The sequence below is a fragment of the Delphinapterus leucas genome, chromosome 12 (assembly GCF_059928025.1).
Source record: "Delphinapterus leucas isolate spDelLeu-1000000601 "Yukka" chromosome 12, BTC_Dleu_Yukka2, whole genome shotgun sequence".
NCBI classification, from domain to species: domain Eukaryota; kingdom Metazoa; phylum Chordata; class Mammalia; order Artiodactyla; family Monodontidae; genus Delphinapterus; species Delphinapterus leucas.
In genome coordinates, this window is record NC_143140.1 from 56825623 (window position 1) to 56852872 (window position 27250).

At 35.7% G+C, this 27250-nt stretch overlaps 1 protein-coding gene across 4 annotated transcripts in view; it reads right to left on the minus strand.

Annotated features, from left to right (window-relative positions):
• Window positions 1–27250, minus strand: part of TBC1D32 (TBC1 domain family member 32) — a 193854-nt gene that overhangs the window by 122119 nt on the left and 44485 nt on the right. For 3 of the 4 annotated variants that reach the window (XM_089921967.1, XM_022555523.2, XM_089921969.1), the window contains 6 exons: window positions 24927–25067; window positions 22356–22448; window positions 17600–17742; window positions 15881–16008; window positions 3614–3815; window positions 2946–3028 (listed from right to left, as the gene is read on the minus strand). In XM_089921967.1, coding sequence (XP_089778093.1) covers window positions 2946–3028; window positions 3614–3815; window positions 15881–16008; window positions 17600–17742; window positions 22356–22448; window positions 24927–25067 — 790 coding nt within the window. The remainder of the gene's footprint in view (window positions 1–2945; window positions 3029–3613; window positions 3816–15880; window positions 16009–17599; window positions 17743–22355; window positions 22449–24926; window positions 25068–27250) is intronic. The other variant, XM_089921968.1, reaches the window with a different exon arrangement.

Genomic DNA, 27250 nt, shown 5'->3' on the forward strand with positions numbered 1-27250 from the left:
AAGTAAATATTGATTAAAAAAATACGTTTTTTAGAAAATATAGCAAAAGTCGCTCAAGCAGAGATAAAAACCTTGAATGAACTATTAGCCATTAAAGAAATTATTTTTAAAAAGTCTACCCTGACTCCCTCCAAGAAAAAACACAGGTAAAAAACTTACAGGTTGTGTCATATAATTCTGAGAAAGTTAATATACTTTAGCTTACCGTTTCTCCTATTAACCTAGCATTTAATTCTCCCTTCAAATTATAGTGAAGACACTCAATGTTTCAAAACAGAAGGAAGATCTAAGCTACTGAATTTGTTTATCATCCTTGGAGAACCCTTCCCCCTAGGACAACAGGCAACGATCACACTGCTTAATTAGCTTATGAGAACTCCATTTTTTGAATGGTTAGATATTATAGAGTGTATAGAATAGACACTCCCATGGCAATTAAGCTTTAGGTGTTTATTTCTTTGGGATCATAGGCTGTTTTTGCAGATCAAAGATTCCCCCGTTACTTCAGCATCTAGTTTTACCAAAGGTCCCTTGGTAATTGGTTGGGGCAGGTTGGGCATCATTGGTTTTTTTGTGATTACATTCTTCTCTACAATCACCCTAAGGATGGCCCCTAAGTAATTTGCTGTCACTGCAATCACCAATATCAAACTAGCCTCGTAGAAATTTCATCTGGGGTTGCATTTCAAAGTCTAGATTTAAGACATACCCTATGATGACTACAAAGCAGCTTCTATCTTCTCTACAGTATTGTAAGCACCAATAAATGAAAGGACGGAGAGGAAATCTCCAACATATACTGTCAGAAAGTAAGATCAAAATGCCTAACATTAGCCTGTCAGATTATAACAACTTACTCTTCATTTTACCCTACTCAGTAAGACTAAGATCTCAGTCTTACCATCACTGTCCTTATTTAGAAACTAGTGCCTGGTGGTAGGAGAAGTGTTATTCATTCACTAATTCAACCAAGCTATCAAGCACCTGCTACATGCTGGAGACAAGCTAGTCTAGTTAACTGGCCAAAATGATTTTGTGCTCAAGTTTTACCAAACTACAATGGAACAAATAATGCCCATCTCATACCAACTTTTCAATCAATGCAGAAGATATTCAACAACTCCATGAGATCATTTGATTTTGATGACAAAAATGAAAACAGTTCTATTTTATCAAAAACTATTAAACCTTTGTTTCTAAGACAGTAATATCAGATACTGAAGGAACCTCCTTTTCCTCTAGCATCAAGTTTACACATGGAGCACATTCCCCAGTTTAACACTGCTTGCCTCTCTCCACCTAATCACTCACTCCTCCCCACTGAAGAAGGGACTTAGGAAATTTGTAGGATGACCTAAGCATGATTGGCTAGGCAATGCCAGTCCCCCAGTCCACCACTTCTTTGTGACCCAGCTACCTGTAGGAAGAACACAGTCTGCTTGGTTCTACTACATGGTTAAGCTTGATCTTTGTAAGCTCTGCCTCTGGGGGTGATGGAAGCCTATCCACTGCTGATAGTGAAAGAAGGGTAAATCTGTCTAATTCTTCTGATCTTGGGAAGCCTATGTTATTCAGTGTTTTGATTTCCTTGACTTCTTTATCTCTATTAATTGGTTTACAACACAGGAGAGAAGGAGTGACATATAATTTATTAGTTCCCTCAGACTCTAACATCAGAATCTAAAAATATTACTGACAGTAAAACGTGTTAAATACGTTGACTATGTTCTCTCTCACTGCTAGTCTGTTGACCACACTATCTCTTCCACCCGAAATAATGTTCTCCCCTTTTTAGACAGTTAATATCCATGTATCCATTTTAACTTAGTTTAATAACTGCTTCTTGGGGAAAGATTTCCCCAAGTTACCTCCCAAAGGACCCTGAATGACCCCCTATCATAAATTTAGCATGCTACATTGACGCACTGTATTAACTTATTTGTATTTTACACTACACAATAAGTTCTCTAAGGTGTATAGGTATACTCAGAACTCAGCAAAGTACTTGGTCCAATAAATGGCTGAATGAATGAGTAGAAAATGAATGCATGAATGAAAACAATAAATCACAGATCGAAGAAAACAGACCTAGAAATTACCTGAAAAATGAATTGCAGCAACATTGTTACTCACCCCCTCATGCAAAGAAAAAGATGGCAGTTGATTTAAGTTTCACAACTATATCAGAAAAAAAAACTATAACTGATTTTTAGAAAATTAACTATTTGTTGAACGATTACATCATTAAGGAAATGTAAAAGGCTTTGTTTGACTTTTTTGTTTTTGAGTTAAACTATGCCTACCTAAAGAAAAATGGTGACTTTTTAAATTTCTCTTAACTAAACATCACTTAAAGTTCTAATTATCTTTGTAGATTATGCCAACACTAAATTAAAAAGAGACTCCAGGAATACATCACCAGATCTTAATTTAAAATATATATATATATTCCCCATTAATCTGACTCCATATCCTACTGATATTTGTGAAAACAACATGGAAACATCTAAATTAAAAAATTACTATAAATACTGATTTAAATAATTCTACAATGCCAAAATCTAAAATGTACCCCACACATTTTGGAAAGTTATAGTTTAAATGTAAATGGACTTCACTGGCATTTGAAAACATTCTACTTCTACTGAATTTCCAATTTTAGTATTTGGTAATTCTCCAAGTTTTCTGGAAACACTACAACATGTCACATTTCCTAACCCAAAATGTAAATACAGGTTGAAGTATAATAAATATTGCTATTTTTTCTTCTTTTAAAAGGTACAAGTATATATGATTGCGAAGGTTCCTCCTAGGTGTACTTTTCCTTGAACCTATATATTATATATATACATCTAGCTTCCTATAAAATGTTTTTGCCACAGTATTCTATTACATTTCCCATTTTGAAATTATTTCAGCAAATGTGAAAAAACAGATTTACTTACATGTTCTGGGATTCCTGGCTTTTCGAAGAAACAGAATCAGAACCCTGTACTGGAGTAGGAATTCTTTCTGATAGAAAACTTGTCTAAAATATAACAAATTTACATTTTTTTTTTTTTACTGATAGTGTTATTCATAAGCTCTCATGCAACATTTTTATATTTGACTCAATGTAATTAAAAATTAAATTACCTGCAAATTTTAAGTTATTTGATTCTTAACTATAATGTAAAGTATTTCATAAATGAAGCATATAAATGGGGTGGGGGGAAGATATTGCCATATACTATATGTCATATATACTATATTTGACTGTTGCTACATTATGATCTCCAGTGTATGCAACAAAAACCCAGGTATCTGTAAAAATTGCTCAGAAATAACTTCCAAAGGGTCAGTCTATGCAGAGACAATTTATTCAAAGGCTCTCCTTTCAGAAGAAAAGACTTTGTAGTGCCCAGTTAGGTCGTAGAGCTTTGTGCTATGGGGAGAGGATGTACTGAAGTCATGTTGTGCCAAATAAGAAAGCATTATGTCCCCTGGACTACTGTGGTGCTAAAGTCGTCATATTTGCTACAGTAAAATATTTTAACTGTAGTATGATATTACAATAGTGACCGTATTTGAAATAAAGATTTGAAGAGAAGAAAAAAAGTTTGAAAATACTTACCTTCTTCCATGCCTTTGCTATAGATTCATGCAAACTATAAGGAATTAAAACCTGCAAGCCTTCACATGTACCATATATTTGACGACACACAGAAGTAAAAGCTCCTTTAACCGCAGGAAACATTTCCGATCCAGGAAAAATAGAAATATCTTCATCAAGAACTTTTTTCGAAAACTGGGCAATTATATGAGCACCTGTAGGACTAAAAGATGATACCTAAAAGCAATGTACTTCAAGTGACCTAATCTGACTGAACTGCTTTTCTCTGCATGGGTATATCACTAACTTGACTGTTTGGTAGTTAAGTTCACTTATTTCCATTTGTTTGAATTTTTTTAAATTCTACTTTTTAACTTTAACATTTAGTATATGAAACAGATACATGATTCCCAAGTTAAACCTAGGTACAATCAAGGAATAATCCTAGATGTCTCATACCGATACCCCCGATCCATATACTTCTTCCCCTCCTCTAAAACTATTACTTTTTAGCTTATTCTTTTATCATTCCCTTTTGAAAAAGCAAATATAATTGTATTTATTCATATTCCATCGTACTATACAAAAGGTAGCATTCTATAAACATTCTTCTGTTTTGTTTTTTACTTCATATATTCTGATAATTCTATAGCAGTACATAAAAAATTCCTCATCCCCTTTTTACAGCTGCTAAGTACTCCTTTGTATAAACATAATTTAATGAACTAGCCTCTTACTGTTGGACATCTGAGATATATCCAGGTTTTCGCTAATAAAGTTAGAAACTCTTCACCACTGCACAATGAGGATTCAGAAGAAGTTCTAACGTTTTATGCTTTATCTGTTTAACTTCAACGTGAGGGAGACGCTTTAAAAAAAAATCTAGAAATCATAAGGATAATGATTGGGAAAAACGACTACATACAATTAAAGGATGTCTACATAGCAGAAAAAAACTTAAATAGAGAAGTGATGGACAATAAAAAGAAACCTTAGAACTCATGACAAAGGGTTAGTCTTCATAATTTTAAAAGAATTGTTATATATGGATAAGAAAAAGACTTCCAGGTTAACTATGTCAGATTGAACACATACATTCACATCTGCTCCCTGCTGAGATATTAAAATGCAAAAGTAAACAAAATTTTCAGAAGGCTCTTGCAGCCATCAAGGACAAGGAGAAAAAAAAGGATATGATAGTAACAAAGTTTGGAACCTAGAATAAAAGAATAATTCAGAGCCTAGAAAAACTGAATGATCAGCCACAGTGTAGAAAATGGAATCAACATGATCTCATAGAACCTCTCAAAAAACTCAAATTGGTGGCACCAAAAATCTCTATAATTGGGGGTACAAGTGGGACTTAAAATAGAGATACCTGAAACTCAGTTTAAGAAGGAATTTGACCTCCAGGTTCTTTTCACATTCCAGGTAGTCACCTCTGTACCTCTTGGAAGTTAGGCAGAGATTAAAACTGATAGCAAGCAGCACAGGATTTAATCAAGTTTTATATACTAAAGCTTGAGACCCATCACCTTTTGCATTCAGTGGTCTTCTCTCACTAGGCTTATACTCTCTTCAGGCAGCTAACTGTAAGAGCCTTCTTCGTGGACTCTGACCAGAACAAAGACAAGACTAAAGATACTTACATTAAAGGTTCCTCAAACAATACCATGGCAAGGTTCCCCTTCAGCAAAGGCCACAAGTGACAAGTCACACTTCCCTGCATGAGTTTCAAGCAGCTTTTTACTAACTTTAATACACTTGAAGAAACCTGATTTAAAAAGTCAGAGACCAAGATAACAAATACAGAAGTCTATTTGAACAGAAAAATAAAATGACAAATGAAAACTTCATTACCTTCACAGAGGTAAGAAGAACTTACACTCATGAAACAAGGATAGGATGCTAGTAAGAACACTCTTGGACATAAAATCATAGCAATATTTTTTTTGATCCATCTCCTAAAGGAAATAAAAGCAAAAATAAACAAGTGGGACCTAATTAAACTTAACAGCTTTTTGCACAGCAAAGGAAACCATCAATAAAATGAAAGACAGCCTACTGAATGGGAGAAGATATTTGTAAATGATATGACCAATAAGGGGTTAATATCCAACATATATAAACAGCTTATACAACTCAACATCAAAAACAAACCAAACCCAGATTAAAAAATGGGCAGAACTGAATAGACATATTTTCCAAAGAAAAAATGCAGATGGCCAATAGGCACATGAAAAGATGTTCAACACTGCTAAATCAACAGGGAAATGCAAATCAAAACCACAATGAGATTTCACCTCACACCTGTAAGAATGGCTATCATCAGAAAGAACACAAATAACAAATGTTAGGATGTAGAGATGAGAGGATGTAGCGAAAAGGGAACACTGCTGGTGGGAAATGTAAATTGGTGCAACCACTGTAGAAAACCATACAGAGTTTCTCAAAAAAATTAAAAATAAAACTACTATATAACCCAGCAATTCCACTCCTGAGTATATATCCAAAAGAAACAAAAACACTAATTTGAAAAGGTATATGCACCCCAGTGTTCATAGGAGCATTATTTACAATGGAAGCAACCTAAGTGTCCATCAACAGATGAATAGATAAAGAAGATGTGGTATGTGTGTGTATACATATACACACACACACATACAGTGGAATACTACTCAGTCATAAAAACAAATGAACTTCTGCCATCTGCATCAATATCCATGGACTTGGAGGGCATTAGCCTAAGTGAAATAAGTCAGACAGAGAGACAAATACTGTATGATATCACTTATATGTGGAATCTAAAAAATACAACTAGTGAATATAACAAAAAAGCAGCAGACTCACAGATAAGAGAACTAGTGGTTACCAGTGGGGAGGGGGAGGGGCAATATAGGGGTGGAAGAGTGGGAGGTACAAACAACTACTGGGTGTAAGACAGGCTCAAGGATGCACTGTACAACATGCGGAATACAGCCAAGATTTTGTAATAACTGTAAATGTAAAGTAACCTTTAAAACTCACATAAAATAAAAAACAAATTAAAATAATAGGGCAGTAGAGTAAGAATGTACTCTTAAAAAAGAACTAGAAATAAAAATTTCAGTAGAAGTGCTTAAAATAAAGCAAGCTGAGGCAATTTGCTAGAAAGTAAAAAAAAAAAAAAAAAACAAAAACGCATAGAACAGATAGGGAAGTCTAAATCCCAATGAGAGTTTAAGAGAAAACAGAAGATCATTGCCCCAACTTTTGGCCCCCAGCAACCACAAATTCACTTTGTTGCTATGAATTTGTCTATTTTTCACATTTCATATGAATAAAGTCATATTATGTAAAAACAAAGACACAAAAAAGAAATGAAATCCAACTATTTTTCTTAAACTGAAAGACATAAATCTTCAGATTAAAAAAGTCCATCAAATAGGTTAAGAATAGAACTTCACCAAGAAACATCATAAAATTTCAGAATACTAACAGGCAACAGAAGACTGAAAAGCTTCCAGAGGCGGTGGGGAAAAAGTCATCCTAGTGATGATAAAGGTCATTACAAGGATAAAAGCTATGCGCCAGACCAAGCCAGGAACTAGTCTGAATAAAGTAGATCAGAAGGCTAAAAAAGTCTTTGATAAAAATTGATAGAATTTGTCTAGCATGTGAATATACTGAGAGAAGATATAATTAGTTAGGAAAGTTAAGTACACTGAAAATTAATGCCAACAAAAGAAATAAAACTAACTCCAAAGAAAACAAGTTGTGAAAGTAATGATATGGCTGGGCTGTGAAGGTTTCTCATGGTAGGGTAGATACAGTATGATTCCAACCAAGACTATTGGCTCAACTATATTGCACTGATAGAGGGAAGGGAGAGACTAAGTGTGTACATGCAGGTGGGCTGGGGGAGATAAGGAGAGAGAGATATAAATCATTGTAATAAGTCAATGAATAATACGTTAAACTAAAATCTAAAAGTATTATAAGTGCATTATTTAATGATCTAGATGTAAGCTCTAAAGGAAACATCTAAAGCAGCCAAAAGCAGCTGCCTCTGGAGAACAAGGAAGGAACTTTTTATAATAAGCTTTGCATGTTCACTGTGTGTATACGTAACTCAGAGTCGGTGAAAAAAAAATCAAACTAAAAAAGTGGGCTGAAGCTATGAAAAGGAATCATTCCTATATACCAACAATGAAAGGTCAGAAAGAGAAATTAAGGAAACAATACCATTTACCACTGCAACAAAAAGAATAAAATACCTAGGAATAAACCTACCTAAGGAGGCAAAAGACCTGCATGCAGAAAAATATAAGATACTGATGAAAGAAATCAAAGACAAAACAAATAGATGGAGAGATATACCATGCTCTTGGATTGGAAGAATCAATATTGTGAAAATGACTATACTACCCATAGCAATCTACAGATTCAGTGCAATCCCTATCAAATTACCAATGGCATTTTTCACAGAACTCGAACAAAAAATTTTACAATTTGTATGGAAACACAAAAGACCTCGAATAGCAAAAGCAATCTTGAGAAAAAATAAAAAAGGAGCTGGAGGAATCAGGCTCCCTGACTTCAGACTACTACAAAGCTACAGTAATCGAGACAACATGGTACTGACACAAAAACAGAAATACAGATCAATGGAACAGGATAGAAAGCCCAGAGATAAAACCACACACCAATGGTCACCTAATCTATGACAAAGAAGGCCAGAATATACAATGGAGAAAAGACAGCCTCTTCGATAATTGGTGCTGGGAAAACTGGACAGCTACATGTAAAAGAATGAAATTAGAACACTTCCTAACACCATACACAAAAATAAACTCAAAATGGATTAAAGACCTAAATGTAAGGCCAGACACTATCAAACTCTTAGAGGAAAACACAGGCAGAACACTCCTTGACATAAAAAAACCACAGCAAGATCTTTTTTGACCCACCTCCTAGAGTAACAGAAATAAAAACAAAAACAAACAAATGGGACTTAAAAGCTTTTGCACAGCAAAGGAAATCATATACAAGATGAAAAGACAACCTTCAGAATGGGAGAAAATATTTGCAAACGAAGCAATGGACAAAGGATTAATCTCCAAAATATACAAACAGCTCATGCAGCTCAATACCAAAAAAACAAACAACCCAATCCAAAAATGGGCAGAAGACCTAAATAGACATTTCTCCAAAGAAGACATACAGATGGCCAACCACATGAAAAAATGCTCAACATCACTAATTATTAGAGGAATGCAAATCAAAACTACAATGAGATATCATCTCACACCAGTCAGAATGGCCATCATCACAAAATCTACAAACAATAAATGCTGGAAAGGGTGTGGAGAAAAGGGAACCCTCTTTCACTGTTGGTGGGAATGTAAATTGATACAGCCACTATGTAGAACAGTATGGAGGTTCCTTAAAAAAACTAAAATAGAACTACCATGTGACCCGGAAATCCCACTACTGGGCATATACCCAGAGAAAACCATAATTCAAAAAGAAACATGCACCCCAATGTTCACTGCAGCACTATTTACAATAGGCAGGGCGTAGAAACAACCTAAATGTCCATCAACAGAGGAATGGATAAAGAAGATTCGGTACACACATACAATGGAATATTACTCCGCCATAAAAAGGAACGAAGTTGGGTCATTTGTAGAGATGTGGATGGAGAGTGAAATCAGTCAGAAAGAGAAAAACAAATATCGTACATTAACACATATATGTGGAATCTGAAAAAATTGGTATAGACGATCTTATTTACAAAGCATAAATAGAGACAAAGACGTAGAGAACAAACGTATGGATACCAAGGGTGAAAGGGGCAAGTGGGATGAATTGGGAGAGTGGGATTAACATATACACACTATTGATACTATGTATAAAATAGAGAACCCACTGCATAGCACAGGGAACTCTACTCAGTGCTCTGTGGTGACCTAAACAGGAAGAAAATCCAAGACAGGGGATATATATATATATATATATATATATACATATAGCTGATTCACTTTGCTGTACAGTAGAAACTAACACAACATTGTAAAGCAACTATACTCCAATAAAATTTTTAAAAATAAAAAGTAAACTGAAAAAAAAAAAAAGAAATGGAAATAGCCAAAAACCGTATCTCCATAGGAGCAATGAGATGCTCAAACACAACAAGAGTTGGACAATATGAATCAAAACAAGGTCTTTCACCCATTAGCTTGCCAAAATATAGTCAAACTGATTACGTAGTCTTGACAAGAATATGGAAAGAAGGGTACTCTTCATGCTTCTCACACACTGCCAGCAAGAAGGTAAAATCCTACAACATTGGAAAATCATCTGGTAGTACCCATGAAATATAAAATATACATGCTGCTCTGACCCAGCAATACCATTTTTAGGGCAGTCTACTTTGAAATTTAAAAAAGCCTAGTATATAAGGTACTTTATAAAGAATACAAATTTTTCGTGTATTACTAATTGACCTGATAAGTTTTTTCAGAATAATAATTGCAAACAAGTATTTGATGGTTATACCTATGGAATAGTGAAATGACAACAAAGTTATAAGGGATAGGAAGGAGGAGCTGCGAGTATTCTTATAAGGTTCTTGCACTACCTGTTAAGTGGTATAGTGTTATTTGAAAGAAGGTTTAATACCAGTAGTTATAGCTAATTCAGCTGTAAATATGTATTACAAACGTAAGGGTAACCACTAAAAAGAAAGAAAAAGAAAAGTATAATTGATATGCTAGGAAAGAAGGAGACTGAATCATAAAATGCTCAGCTCAATTAAAGCCAAAGAAGGTATACGCAGGTGTCCATACACATCTGCCTCCCATTGCTCATGAGAGCCCAGTAAAATAAGAATACAGTTGTATAAAAGGGAAAACCCCTGAACAATGGCAAGAATGGGAAGAGAAAGAGGTTTTAAAGACTTCTGGAAGAAGGCAGACAGGGAGGGAGCAGCTCCAGATTACAGAGGCAGAGGAACCCACAGTATAAAAACCCTGCCTGGAATGCAGAAGAGGAGAGCCCATGATGGAGCTCTGAGCTCAGAGTAAGCAAATGCAGTGGGGCCCAAAGTGGGGAGGAGTCTGATCTGCCCCTGCCCCACACTCACCTCAGAAGCATGAGCAGCTTTTATACCAAGGCAAAATTCTGAACAAATGTTTAGGGAAAGTGAAGGCTTCTCCAGAGAGAGAAGTGAGCTCCTAAGATAAAAGTCTTCTTAATTCTGGCATCTGAAATGTCCTCAATATAATAGAAAATTCCCAGCAATGCCTTTATTCTCTCAGAGAAAATTTGCCAATCAACTCACCACACTGGTCCACACAGAGCTGCTGATCAAAATCCTGTTCAGGAAAGGTCTAGCTGGAAACTCCCCAACTTATAAAAACTAAGCGGCAGAGCCCTTGTCTACATCCATTTTGTCTTAAAGAACCAATAACATGAAAAGCTGAACCCAAAGAAGAGAACTCAAGCAATACAAAAGAACGGCTAACTACTGGGCTGAGAGTGATTTGGGAAGAATATCACAGCAAATAAGAACAGAAGATCAGGAAAACGGATTACTCATGGAAGATTAGACCACATGCTTATCTCAGCACCCTCCCCACCGAGCCCCAGAAAAACAGGGACCAAGAAATAAAGAGATATAAACCCACAATGGAAAAGAGAAGAAAGAACAATAGCCAAAAGATGGCAGCAGTGACTTAGAGGTGGAAAGCGGCAGTGAGACATGCGGTAACTGAGGAGCAGCCCAGGAAGAAGCAGACCTGCAGAACTGAGCAGAAGCAAGGCACAGCCCAAGCCCAGAGATCTCAGGCACCAAGAATAGCCCAGGGCAGGATGCAGGTGGGGCTGAACACAGGAGTAGTAGTCTAAGGTCTCCCAACCCATAGCCCCAATTCCCCATCCTGCCAAAAGACTGGAGGTTTATTCTCTAGAGTGGTGAATACCATAGCCATTAACCACATTTAATTTTTTAAATTTAAAAGCAAGTAAAAGTTACAACTCAGTTCTGTCACACTAGCCATATGTTAAGTGCTCAACAGCCATAAGTGTCTAGTGGTAACGTTACTAGACAGTTCAGATCTAGAACATACCATCATCACATAAAGCTCTACCGGACGAAGCTGCTCTGAAGAAGGTAAGCCTAAGAGGCTCAGAGCTGGAAGCCAGGCATAGCTGAGGATAGCCATGAGGTGCCCAACTAGACAGGGAGTTCGAGAGGGGCTGAAGTCAGCATTCTGGACCAGAAGGGCCCCTCCCCAACTAAACTACAGGATCTGGGAAGCCAGGCATGGAAAACCTGGCCCATTTGACAAGCTTAAAACATATCAAACCAAGTATTCTTAGAAAGTAAAAATCACTATCAAAATAAATCCAAGAACATCTCCTACGTAATGAAAAAGATCAAAAAGGCAGGACTATGAGGGAAAAGCTAAGGGACCCAGAGGATCACACCTGGAAATTCAACATCCAATTCACAGGAGCACCAAAAAGAGAACACAGAAGCAGAGAAAGTGATCAAACTCACAACAGAAGCAAAGTCCCCTGTGCCAAAGAATGCAAGTCCTCTCCCTAACATTGTCCAGCTAATGCCTGAGAAAAGGAAAAAAGGCCCAGCGTGAGTCATACCCTCAAGAAACATCAGGTCCTGGAAAGTTTCAGAGGTAAAAAAACCTCCTGGAGACTTCCCTGGTGGCACAGTGGTTAAGAATCCACCTGCCAATGCAGGGGACACGGGTTCGAGCCCTGGTCCGGGAAGATCCCACATGCCGCGGAGCAACTAAGCCCGTGCGTCACAACTACTGAGCCTGCACTCTACAGCCCGCGAGACACAACTACTGAAGCCCATGCGCCTAGAAGCCTGTGCTCCACAACAAAACAAGCTATCGCAATGAGAAGCCCGCGCGCCGCAAGCAAGAGCAGCCCCCGTTCACCGCAACTAGAGAAAGCCAATGCAGCAACGAAGACCCAATGCAGCCAAAAATAAATAAATAAATAAAGTTCATCACTTTACTCCTTTGTAGTGGATACTATAAAAAAATTTTTTTAAAAAAAGGCTCCTGAGAAAGAAACTCAGCTATGGAACTTGGCAACAGTGGATGCAGGAAGGCAATGTAACAATGTTTCCAGTCTCCCCACCTAGCCAAGCTATCAACCAACTATGAAAATGTATTTATTCTGTTCAAAGGTAGGAGTTCAGAAAGCTTACATTCTACAAAACGTGTTAAGTACTTGAACACAAGGCACAAGCCCACTTTTTATAAGGCACATGTGCACACACTAAAAGCTAACTAACCCTTACTGCCTCACATGTAGTAACTGGCTTAAAGTGTTGACAGCCCTGTGAGTCAGGTAGTGCTGATTATCCCTAATTCACAGGTGAGGAATGACTGAGCGGTGGAGCTAGGATGTGAACCCAAGTAGTCTGAACCAGGGCTCGTGTGACTAACCCTCACTCAGTGCTGCCTCTCAATTTAGTTACAAAAGTATGTGTTACTTTTGTATAGCAAAGAAAAGAAATTTTTCATTAGTGCAAAATAGGTCAAAAAGAAAAAAACCACTTCTCTTATACTAAATCAAAGTTATCGAAATCCAAGCCTCAAAGTCTCCATCTATATAATGAAGATGACCACAGAGGCCCCCTCCTTAGCCACTGTGAGGATTAAACGGTGACCCAAGAAAAGACCTTGGTCTTGTGTGACTATTATCAGAAAGACAGTATGTTCCCAGATGTAAACAGATTAAAACACACGATGGAAAAAAAAAATAACAGATGGCAGAAAGAGTGCAGAACACACACAAAAAAGGAAGAATAAAGGCAAAACAGAAAACAGTAACAAATACGGTAGATACTAATCCAATCATATCAAATCACTCTAAATGACAAGAATCAATTAAAAGACAGACTGTCAGACTAGATAAAAAAACAAGACTCAGTTATGTGGTATCTATAGAAGTGCGTTTTAAATATAATGACAAAGATAGATTAAAAGTAAAAGGATGAAGGAGCTTCCCTGGTGGCACAGTGGTTGAGAGTCCGCCTGCCGATGCAGGGGGCACGGGTTCGTGCCCCGGTCCGGGAAGATCCCACATGCCACAGAGTGGCTGGGCCCATGAGCCATGGCCGCTGAGCCTGCGCATCCGGAGCCTGTGCTCCGCAATGGGAGAGGCCACAACAGTGAGAGGTCCACGTACCGCAAAAAAAAAAAAAAAAAAAAAAAAAAAAAAGTAAAGGGATGAAGAAAGACATATGCTGACAATCAAGAGAAAGCTGGAGTAGCTATATTAATTTCAGACTTCACAGCAAGGAAAATTACGCAAAGGGCACATTACATAATAAAGGGGGTCAATTTTCCAAAAGGACATAACGATCCTTCATGTGTATGCACCCAATAGTATCAAAATACATGGAGCAGAAACTAACAGAAATGCAAGGAGAAAAAGATGAATTCACTGATATAGTCTGAAATTTCAACACCCCTCTGTCAGTAATTGACAGATCCAGCATGAAGCTAGTAAGGACATAGCTGAACACCACCAACTACCAACAGTACATAACTGGTATGTATAGAATACTTCAATAGCAGAATATACATTTTTCTCAAAGCTCACATAAGACATAACATTCACTAAGAGACCACATTCTGGGTCATAAAACACATTTTAACAAATTAAAAATATAAATCATACAAAATATACTCTCTGACCCATAAATAACTCAGAGGTCAAAGAAGTCTCCAGAGATGTTTAAAAATATTTTGAACTAATGAAAATGAAAACACAACTCAATTGTCAGATGCAGCAAAAGCAGTGCTTAGAGGGAAATTTATATCATTGAATGTACATATTAGAAAGAAAACCTAAAATTCAATAACCTAAGCTTTCACCATGGAAAATGAAACTAAATCCAAAAGGAAGAAGACAATAAAAACTAGAGCAGAAATCAGTCAAATTAAAAACAGGAAATGAACAGAGGGGGGGAAAGCTAGTCTTTTAAAAAGATCAGTAAAATTGAAAAGCCTCTAGACAGGTTAGAGGCGAAAAAGAAAAAGTAGAAGCAAATTAACATCAGAATCAAGAGGGGCTGTCTCTACTAATCCCATAGACTTTAAAAGGGTAATAAAGCAATACTGTAAAAAAAAAAAAAAACCTCTGCCCACAAATTTAAAACTTAGATAAGTGGACCAATTCCTTGAAAGACACAACCTGCCAAAATTCTAACAATCTGAACAAACCCAAATCTATTGAAGAAATAGAATAAATAATAATCTTCCTAAACAGAAAACACCACACCCAAATAGGTACACTGGTGAATTCTATCAAACATTTAAGAAATTATGCCAAATCTCTTCCATAAGATCGACGCAGAACACTTCCTAACTTATGAGACCAGCATTTTACAGTAAGGCCAAAGATCACAAAAACTACAGACCAATCTCTCTCACAAACACAGACAAAAATCCTCTACTAATATTAGCAAATCAAATTTAACAATGTATAAAAACAATTATTCTAGGTACGCAAAGCTGGTCCAATATTCAGAAAGTTAATTAATGTAATCTACCACTTCAACAGGATAAAAGAACACTCACTGTGGTGTTATTTATGAAGGCAAAATCCTAAACAAACTTGATATCCAATAATTGGACAGAAGTTTGAATAAATTATGGTAAAGCATACAAAAAAGTATCAGAGCTATTAAAAATGTTTCATTCACCTAGGAAGATGCTTTGGTTACACACAAAAAAACTGCAGAGTAATGTATACACCATTTTTGAAATGAGAAAGAATTCTATAAACATGAACATATATACTTGATGCATCATTATAGGTGCAGAGAAAGTCTGGAAGCATAACCAAAATGTTACCATTGGCTAAGCCAGGAGATAGAACGGAGTAGGGGTTAGAGAAGGAAGATGTGGAAGTAGTCAGCATTTCCATTGTGTGGTTTAACTTGAAATCAATCATGTGTGGCTTTAGAAGTTGATAGAGTACAGTCCAAGGAAGCAAAAAAGATCCCATGTAGAGTGAACCCTCCTATTCTTATTTTGAAGTTGCAGACATCAAGACCTACTCTGCCTGTATAATCCATAATCCTGGTTACTCCTGCAACTTTCTGATGATCTAATGTTAGCAGTTGATCAGGAAACCTAACTATGTCTAGAATAGTTATCCCGATTTTCATTAATATATGACAAAATTTTGGGAAACTTTAAATCAGGTATGAGAAAATATGCTAAAAAATTCCACAAATTCAAAACAGAAACATACCTTTTTTCTTCAGAAGAGCTCACATTTTCTCCATAAAGTAGTAGAATAAGCCCTTCTTCTACAGAAGCAATTCTTGCCAAAATATCAGCTACATGAATTAAAGCTGTTTCAGAGCAATTTGGAGCAGCCTGTACATTAAATATATAATTTTAAGACACGCTAACATATCACAGACTAACATTCAAGGGTGGTCGTGTAGTCCAATAAAGTTATATTACCACAACAAAAAAGTTGATTGTTTGGCTGTGAAATAATGTCTGAATTAAATGTGTCATTAGATTATATTCTCGTACCAGCACAGTTGATAAGGCAAATACATACACACTTTTTACCCAAACCAATTATTGATTATTTAGACAGTTGAAAAACTTGCTATCACAGTTTTATATGTATATAATTCTAGTTGACAAATGCAGTAGCTCTTCTTTTTAGCCCTTTACTTCTCACTCACTGGGTTCCTGTATATCCGATCTAATTTTATTATACATGGTATCTAATAAACTACCATCTTTTCTAAGGGATACCATCCCTTCCTACACCTGGTTGTTGGGTCATGAGTTGTAGGTGTGACTAAGGACAGCCAATTCATGGGCTGGCAAATAGCCAATGCTGTCATCTAATGAGAAAACATAGGTTGGACCAATCATATTTCCCCACTTTTGATTCCTAAAAGTACTAAAACTAGCTTTACCAGTATATACTGGTAAAGAAAGATGCCAAAAGAAAACAGAAAGTTAAAGATAGATGTATGAAGCAAAGAAGCAAACAATAGCTATGGCTCAAGATTCAGGAGTACATTTCTCAGCTCTGGTATAGGGTTTACGTTTCACAATTTACTTTATGGCATTCTATAATATTCAGTTGTGTATTATGCTCTATTTGTTTCTTCTCTGCTCATCTCGTTTCCCTGAGGTTGACTAAGGTCAAAATACTTTCATTATATCTACTTACTTTCCTAGAATTCCATACTTTGTACTACATTCACATAAATGCTTAATGTTTTCTAAATGAGCAATAAATAATGAATACTTGAATGGGTGAGCAGCTGCCCAGCCCATTGAGAGGTGGGCAAAGGGAGACGAAGCTAATAAAAACACTACAAAACACAGACATGGAAAGGCGAAAACCTGTAGCCTACTGATAAAGCTTTAAGTCATTCCCCAGAAATTTAAGTCATAAAAAGTGGAGAGATATATTAGACTGCACTAGTGGTAGTGGTACCAACTCTTCCACCTGTTAAATGTCTGACCTTAAGCAATTTGCTTCTTTCAGCCTCAGCTGTGAAGGTTAAATTATATAATGTAAGGAAATATACTGTACAACCTGTAAAGAGACATATATGTATGTTCAGAACTGCGATAATTATAAGTTTTTCTAAAGTAGTACTTGTTCTTCATGTAAAACAAAGCTGGCTCTTCAGGAAAATATTTCCAAAGGCTATACAGTTGCCGTTAAAACAAACAACAAAACATTCACAAGACTCATTAGACAAATAGCTTAATATAATAACTTTAGTCCTTACAATCTAAGCCTGACCAAAACAAGTTTAAGATGTTATTGTACTTTCTCCCCACATTGTCACAACTAAAATCAACTGATTGTATAACTAAGATTTAAAATACATTTATAGGGAAAATGGTATAATACTTCAGATTATCAAATTTAGAAGTCCCACTGAATATTCACTAATATCCAATTAAGAGACTCTTTAATACTAACCTTAGTTCCTTTCATTAGGTTATGAATAGGTTGAAGAAGCGCTTCGATCACAGTGCTGTTATATAAACATTCAATTGCACATTCTTTTTGATCACAGAGTATACAAAGAATTTCAGTTACCATACTTGCAGGAGAGTAATTCTCTGATAAAGAAGAAGTATTTTTTGAAAATTAAAACTTAGAACATTATTATATCTTTTATTTCTGTTAACTACTGCTGTTCCAAAAAGCTCATCAAGGTTAATTAAAGGATGCCCAAAGGATGATTTATTACCAAATTATGACCTTAAACTTAAGACAATGTTAGCTTATCTTCAAGTTAATAAAAGTGAGTAAATGATAATATAAATACCAAAAGACACCATGAGATCATTTGCTGTTTGACATTAAAGCTCTGCTTGATAGTGAGAATGTGGTCTGAAACAGATTTACAACTTCTCCCCTCCTGGCAAACACCTTACTTATTGTATTCACTTTTCTTCTTTTTCTTAAAAAATAAGAAAGTGTCTTCAGGTGTCAAGCCTTGTAGAAAATTAGAGTCATTAAGACAAAACACAGCCAAAAAGAAGGCAGAGGAGAAACTTTAATGGAGACTAGAATACTTCTTATGTTACCATAAAACCAATGAAATGAATGAGAATTTTTAAGACTTTGTTTTAAAATATACATAAGAAGACACAGATACAAATAAATATGATATGGGGAACAGTCCCTAAAATAAATATGGTATTTTTAGTTTCATAAATTAACATTTCCAGACACTTGAACTCCTAATATACTGAACAAAATAGTATTTTACATGAAAATAATAAAGTTTTACAAAACAGTGTTTTACAAAAGTTAGTAACGTAAGGTTGTCCTAGTAAGATACAAGACTAAAACACCAAAGTTCTTAATTTATACTACAGTATTCCATACTCCATAAATACACTAAGCAAATACTTGACAGAAAGGGAAAACAGAAAAGTTCAGTGATTTTTTTAACCAGCTCAAGATGAGAAATGCTGTTTGCAGTGAGAGACTACTGATGAGCATCTGACCATTATTCATTCATTCATTCAACTTTCTGCTACTTTTGAGTACTACATAGACAAAGAAGTAAATAAGACAAATAGTTCACAAGATGGTAAACAAAGACATTATCAATTATAACAAAGGATAATATTTTTCATAAAGGAAGCATAGTATGCTGTAGGAGCATATAGCAGGGGTACCTAACCTAGTACTTTATACATGTAAATATCAATACCTTAAAGGCAGAAAAAGTATGAGAAACATTGTTAGGACTAATAGGCCGTTATAATTGCATGGATAAAACCTACCAATTGATAGATGTATTACAACACTAATATATGACCCAAATAATTTTTTTCTGTGATTCACCTGTGTTCCTCTAAGAATTTGTACCATCATTTCTAAAGTAACTTCCATGTTTAGAATGTTTGAGTCTATAAATCTGCGGGGGGGGAGGAGGCGGGTTGTTATTAAGTGTTTTACTTTGAAAACAAACTTTTTCCTTTAAATATCAATACAAGTTATCTTTTAAATGTTAACATTTAAAAAAAATTTTATAAGTCAGCCAACAGTTATAAGACTAAAAGGTATTTTTCTGAAAAAAAGAAAAGGTTTTCCTTTGCCTTATTCTTCAATAAAAGACGACCCCGAAAATAAGTACTGGATATAAGCTGAAACAAGCAAGCTGATCAAAACACCCAAGAAAATATAAAGGATAGAAAATAGCAATAAAGAACACACTAGTACCTATCGAACTTATCTTAATATCATTTAAGAACATCTTGATCTTAAACATCAGAATTCTCAGCAAAACTGGTTCTAAATAAAAATATACACCTTAAATATCAGTGAAAAAAATTAAATTTCATGGTTTACTTCCAGGACCAAGGCATTTCCTTTTTTTTACTTTTTTTTAATAGATCTTTATTGGAGTATAATTGCTTCACAATACCCTGTTAGTTTCTGCTGCACAACAAAGCGAATCAGCCATATGCATATACATGTCCCCATATCCCCTCCCTCTTGAGCCTCCCTCCCATCCTCCCTATCCCAGCCCTCTAGGCCATCGCAAACCACCAAGCTGATCTCCCTGTGCTATGCTGCTGCTTCCCACCAGCCAACTATTTTACATTCAGTAGTGTATATATGTCAATGCTACTCTCACTTTGCCCCAGCTTCCCCCTCCCATCCCATGTCATCAAGTCCATTCTCTGTGTCTACCTCTTTATTCCTGCCCTGCAACTAGGTTCATCAGAACCATTTTTTTTTTTTTTGAGATTCCATATATATGTGTTGCCATACGGTAGTTTTCTCTTTCTGATGTACTTCACTCTGTATGACAGACTCTAGGTCCATCCACCTCACTACAAATAACTCAATTTTGTTCCTTTTTATGGCTGAGTAATATTCCATTGTATATATGTGCCACATCTTCTTTATCCATTGATCTGTCGATGGACATATAGATTGGTTCCATGTCCAGCTATTGTAAATAGTGCTGCAATGAACACTGTGGTACATGTCTCTTTTTGAATTATGGTTTTCTCAGGGTATATGCCCAGTAGTGGGATTGCTGGGTCATATGGTAGTTCTATTTTTAGTTTTTTAAAGAACCTCCACACTGTTTTCCATAGTGGTTGTTATCAATTTATATTCCCACCGACAGTGCAGGAGGGTTCCTTTTCACCACACCCTTTCCAGCATTTTTTTGATAATGGCCATTCTGACCAGCGTGAGGTGATACCTCATTGTAGTTTTGATTTGCATTTCTCTAATAATTAGTGGTTTTGATCATCTTTTCATGTGCCTCTTGGCTGTATGTCTTCCTTGATGAAATGTCTATTTAGGTCTTCTGCCCATTTTATAACTGGATTGTTTTCTTGATACTTGAGCTCCATGAGCTGTTTGTATATCCTGGAGATTAATCCTTTATCTATTGTTTCATTTGCAAATATTTTCTCCCATTCTGAGGGTTGTCTTTTTGTCTTGTTTATGGTTTCCTTTGCTGTGCAAAACCTTTTAAGTCCCATTTGTTTATTTTTGTTTTTATTTCTGTTACTCTAGGAGATAGGTTAAAAAAGACCTTGCTGTGGTTTATGTCAGTGTTTTTCCTATGTTTTCCTCTAATAGTTTTAATAGTGCCTGATCTTACAATTAAGTCTTTAATCCATTTGAAGTTTATTTTTGTATGGTGTTAGGTAGTGTTCTAATTTCATTCTTTTACATGTAACTGTCCAGATTTCACAGCACCAGTTACTGAAGAGACTGTCTTTTCTCCACTGTATGTTCTTGCCTCCTTTGTCGTGCCCATATTTGCGTGGGTTTATCTCTGGGCATTCTAACCTGTACTCTTGATCTATATTTCCATTTTTGTGCCAGCACCATACTGTCTTGATTACTGTAGCTTTGTGGTACAGTTTGAAGTCAGGGAGCCTGATTCCCTCAACTCCATTGTTCTTTCTCAAGATTGCTTTGGCTATTCGGGGGTCTTTTGTGTTTCCACATGAACTGTAAGATTTTTTGTTCTAATTCTGTGAAGAATGCCATTGGTAGCTTGACAGGGATTGCAATAAATCTGTAGATTGCTTTGGGTAGTATAGTCATTTTCACAATTTTGATTCTTCCAATCCAAGAACATGGTATATCTCTCCACCTGTTTATGTCATCTTTGATTTCTTTCAACAGTGTTTAATAGTTTTCTGAGTACAAGTCTTTCACCTCCTTAGGCAGGTTTCTTCCTAGGTATTTTATTCTTTTTGTTGCAGTGGTAAATGGGAGTGTTTCCTTAATTTTTCTTTCTGATTTTTCATTGTTGGTGTATAGGAATGCCAGAGATTTCTGGGCATTAATTTTGTATTCTGCAACCTTACCAAATTCATTGATTTGTTCTAGTAATTTTCTGCTGGCATCTTTAAGATTTTCTATGTATAGTATCACATCATCAGCAAACAGTGAGTTTTACTTCTTTTCCAACTTGTATTCCTTTTATTTCTTTTTCTTCTCTGATTGCTGTGGTTACGACTTCCAAAACTATGTTGAATAATAGTGGCGAGTGGACATCCTTGTCTTGCTCCTGATCTTAGTGGAAATGCTTTGTTTTTCACCGTTGAGTATGATGCTTGCTGTGGGTTTGTCATATATGGCCTTTATTATGTTGAGGTAGCTTCCCTCTATGCCCATTTTCTGGAGAGTTTTTATCATAAATTGGTGTTGAATTTTTTCAAAAGCTTTTTCTGCATCTATTGAGATGATCATATGGTTTTTATTCCTTAATTTGTTAATGTGGTGTGTCACACTGATTTACGTATACTGAAGAATCCTTGCATCTCTGGGATAAATCCCACTTGATCATGGTATATGATCCTTTTAATGTGCTGTTGGATTCTGTTTGCTAGTATTTTGTTCAGGATTTTTGCATCTATGTTCATCAGTGATATTGGTCTATAATTTTCTTTTTTTGTGATATTTTTATCTGGTTTTGGTATCAGGGTGATGGTGGCTTCGTAGAATGAAGTTTTTTAGAAGAGTCTGAGAAGGATCAGTGTTAGGTCTTCTCTAAATGTTTGATAGAATTCTCCTGTGAAGGCATCTGGGAGGACCAATGTAATTTCTTATGAATAATGCTGCATCTTAATGAAACCTCTTTACTAAACTAGGTCCATCACTCAAAACATCCAGAAAATAGAATATTTTTAGATGGTTTCTATTTCTCTATTTATAATAACAATAGAAGCAGAATTACCTAAATGACCAGGTGATGTCATCTTTGGACAACTTGGTGAGTAATAGATAAGTTGGGTAAACAGAACCAGCAGATCTGCAAGGGATACTGAATCTTCAAAAAGGAAGGAAAAAAAAGTTATTTTCTAGCATATGTTTACAACTTAGAAAAATTTTAACTAAGCTTCCATCCTCCTAATCTGAGGTTTCATAAAGACTGTGGTACAATTAGGGAGAAAGGGGCTATAATCCAAGATTATATCAGGAAGAATAAATTAGACATAGTAAATTAAAAGATAACAAGGGTAAATGATGCAATAGGTGCTATGTGAAGGTGTAGTTTTACCACTTACGTTGAACCAATCATTTAATATAAACCTACCATAGAAAGATCTATGAATCTGATCAGGGCTGTTTCAGTTTATTCAATTAGGAGCAGTAAAATTCAGCTTAACATGCTAGTCCAGCTAACTTACCTATATAGCACTGTAGAATAGAGGTTAGCAAACCTTGACCAGATAGTGAATAGTGTAGGCTTTGTGGCCAGTCTGTCACAAAGATTCAGCTTTGCTCTTGATGCACTAAAGTAGCCATAGACAATTTGCAAATGAATGAGTGTGGCTATTTTCCAAAAAAAAATTATGTATGCTGAAATTTGAATTTTATATATTTTTTCCCCATCACACATTAAGTTTTCCCAATAATTTAAGAATATACAAGCTAATCTTAGCTCAAAAACCATACAGAACAGTGTATCAGATTTGGTCTATGGGCTGTAGTTTACCAACACCTGTTATAGAAGCTTACATAAAAAATTTCTGGTGAAAGCACATGTGAATTAAAAGTGAATGCTGACCTATACTAAATACAGTAGGATAGATGTCTCAAAACTGAGTTTTGAGATGATCTGTGACATCTGATAGGCCAAAATGTTGCTGTCAAAAGTCAATTAAAAATGCTAAATAAGTTGGATGATAGACATAAATTTAAGTTGAACACCTGAAACAGCACAAATATACATTAATCTTTCTATTTCTGTAAAGTTAACAATATCCTATACAACGGCAGCTCTTTTCTTGAAAGTCATTTCTCTGCGTGCCCACTATACGTAGGATTATATGGCAGTACCACATAAAAGTACATAAAACACTTTTTCTTAAGGAGTTCACAATCAACCATGGAGAAAAGGCTTAAGTAGAACAACTAGGAAACAGTATAAAATGTTCAAAATGAAGATACTTTATAACAGGAATGGGAATCTATAGCCATCATATCCTAATTTTGTAAGGCCTGCAAGCTAAGAATGATTTTTCCATTTTTAAAAGGTGTGTAAAACATGTCAGGGTCCTCAAAACCATTCCCAGATTCACTAGGAAGACTCAGAATTAAACATACAGTAATACCCCCAGCTATGATTTATTACAACAAAAGGAAACAAAGTAAAATCAAAGGGAAAAGGCACATAGGGTGAAATCAAGAGCAAACCAGGTACAACTGTCCAAGAGTCCTCTCCCAAGGAATCACACAGAATACACTTAATTCTTCCAACAACAAGTTGTGACAACACATGTGAAATGCTGTCTACCAAGGAAGGTCATTAGAGAGTCAATGTGCAAAGTTTTTTATTGGAGACTGATCGTATACATAAGCACTCGCTGTCCAATACATACCAGGATTCCAGACACCCAGAAGGAAAGCAGGTTTTCAGCTTAAAACACATTGTTTGTATTAAGAATGGCTCACTGTGCCTAAAATGTTATTAGTTCTGGCAACAATGAAAAATCCAAGTTCCTAGATACCAGCCAAAGTCCAGCCTTGCAAGCAGCCTTTTCTAAGGATAGTGGTCTCTTGCCTAATGTGTTAACTTTTTTGCACATGTATGCGTGTGCATATATACACACACAAAGAATATGCAACAGAGAGAGTATGTGGCCCAAAAAGCCCAAAATATTTATTATCTGGCACTTTACAGGCAAAGTTTGCTGATCTCTACTCTGTACTATATTCCTAGAATCGACAAAAGTTTTAAGGAAAGTAAGGAAGACCACTAACAGCATGTGAATTCTGAAAAAGAAAACTTTAAAAATGGGACTTAGGGTAACAATAATATAGTAATATATCATATGGTACAGGGCTTTGCAGTTTATAAAACACTATTCCCAAACCTCTTCTCTGTGATCATCTCAAATATTCCCTGAGTCCAGCACTGATATTCTAGTTTTTACAGATAAAGAAACAAATAGTTCAGTGATTTGCCCAAAGATCTCAGCTAGTTTTTAGGGGAACCAGAACTTAAACAAGGACTTCCAACTCTGTATCCAGATTTGGATCATCCAGTATATCTAGGATTTTGAAGGTCAGAGAAAAAATAAGGAAAATATTAAAGACAGGGAAAATAAAATTATACATATAGGAAGAAGTACATACTGAAAAACAAAAAAAAATAATAACACTTCGATATGTAAGCCTGTCAGCAGAACAAAAGGTACGTTGCTCAGTACCCTAGGAGAGACCAAGCCAAACCTCTAAATTTTAAAAATCCATAGCACAAATCTTACCATACCTGAACATATTCATATCTAATTGTACTTACCTTTTCTATTCTTCAGCTTTATAGGAAATAGCTTTCTGCCTTGTGTATAGATCAATAATCTTCCTAAAAGGCACAGTGAGTGAATAAAATAAATATATTGTAATTCTTGTCCTGAGTAGTAGAAAGTTTTCTGCTTATTCCCTTAAAAGAAAAACAATTATATTTGTTTTAATGCCATTATATTTTACAGTAGTTATTTCATTAAACAAGGCTGAATATTAAACAAGGCTGCAGTCTATAATGGAGACACTCGGTGTAAGTTTTTTTAAACATTCTTTACTGTTTCCCAAGAGACTTTAACACACCTAAATCTGAAGAAAAGCATTCATAATAAAATTTGTCAAACCTCAGAAAAGTACAACATGCATACCGTGTTCATTCTAAAACAAACACCATAAGATTGTTAGTTATCTCTCATTATAAAGATACTTCAAGTTAAGGAAGAAAGGAATATAAAACATTACTTATTGTTTAATTCTACCAATTAAAAGCCAGTACTACAAACGATATTTATAACCATGTTTGCAAAAGAAATTACAATCTCTAAAATACAGACTCCTTCTAACATATATCATTTATTCACTCATTCATCCATACATTCGAGATCTATTGAGTACCTCTTTTATTTAAGACCCTGAACTATTTGCTGGTGTCAAAAACCAAGAAGCAGCATGAAACTGGGCTTCCAATTCAGAGTACCGCAAACAGCCTGATACAGAGCATAGCGAGGACAAGTAGGAGAAACAAAAGCTAGAGGGTAGCTGCAGCAGATCACATAGGACTGAGCTGCAGAAAGAGTATGGGCTTTATTATAGAGGCAATTGGGATGATATTAAAGGGTTTCAAGCAGGAAAGGAATCAAACATGCATGTGGAAAACTGACTCTGATGGCAACATGGAAAGGTGAATGGAAGGCGGCCAAGGCTTAAAGTAAGACTCATTAGGAAAATCATGAACAAAAACCTCCATAAGAGAAAAGAATGGAGAACAGCAGACAAACGTTTAAGGAACTGAAATCAATATGCCTTAGCCAGAATTACATGCAGACCATGAAAAGATTAAAAAATTTCTCAAGTTCCTAACTCAAATATCTGTGTACACAGTAAATTCTTCTTCTATTTAATTCTGAAGAAAAAATGTTTAGAAAGAGAATAGTGATTTCAGTCCTTGATATTTTAATATTGAAGTTGCCATGGATCTTCCAGATAGAATACTAAATATAATGAGTACATTGGTCTGGAATTCATGAAAGCAGTATAGACTTAAATATTTTGGAGTCATCACTTATATATATAAATATGTAATATTTGAAACCATGAGAGTGAATGGGCTCCTTCAAGAAAGAACAGGTAGACTAAGCTGAAAAAAAAAATAAAAGGCAAAACTTTTGTGAGCACAGACATATAAAGAAAAGAGCCTTTCAAGTGACTAAGAAAAACTTATTAGATGAGAATGAAGAAATCAAAGAATGGTACTAGGAAGATGAGGGAAAAGGTCAAGAGAGGCGAATGCTATAAAATGAGGGCAAGAAAGAAGAGAAAGTTAATAATGGGAAGACCACTGAACCATAGAAATAAAAGCCTCATTTCCATGGTTGAGAAGTGAATAGGCGGTAAAGAAATGGGACCTGGGTATATATTAAACACTTGGAAGGTCTTTTCTCTTAAGGGAAGCAGAGAGATGTGAGGTACATATGAACTTGCTCAGTTTTTTATATGAAAGATATGAGTAGGTTTAGAGAATGCAAGGAAAGGTACCAATAGAAGGGGAGACAAAACAAATGAAGCAATGTCCTGGTTCTTAAAAAAAAAAACAAAACACCAGATGCAAACAGAATCAAGAACAGTCGAATAGATCAATCTGGAATGGAAGGATTACTCTTCATTGTAGCCTGGAGAAGGGAATACTGATAAGGGCATATAAATATGCATCTGTAGGTACAGATGCAGGACATTTGGGGATTTCATATCCAAAATGTTCCATTTTTCTCAGTAAAGTAGGATGCAAGGTTTCCTCGAGAGAAAAGTAGGCAGGAACAAGGCAGGGGGTTTGATGGGACTAGTGGAACACTGAAGAAAGAATATCTAAGTTGATTCCAAAGCAACACAAAGAGCCATGGAAGCCAGAGAAATACATCAGTGCACCATCAATTTAACGTTACAATGCTCTCTGTTCAATTTTCTGAGGACCAGAGATGATCTAAAGTTGAGTAAGTGCAGGCAGGAAACTCTGAAAGAAAGCAAGAATTTTGAAAGAAATGTCAAAAGAATGCAGTGAAGCACCCAGAGGTCTTCACTAGATAGGGAAAAAATCAAAGCCATGAA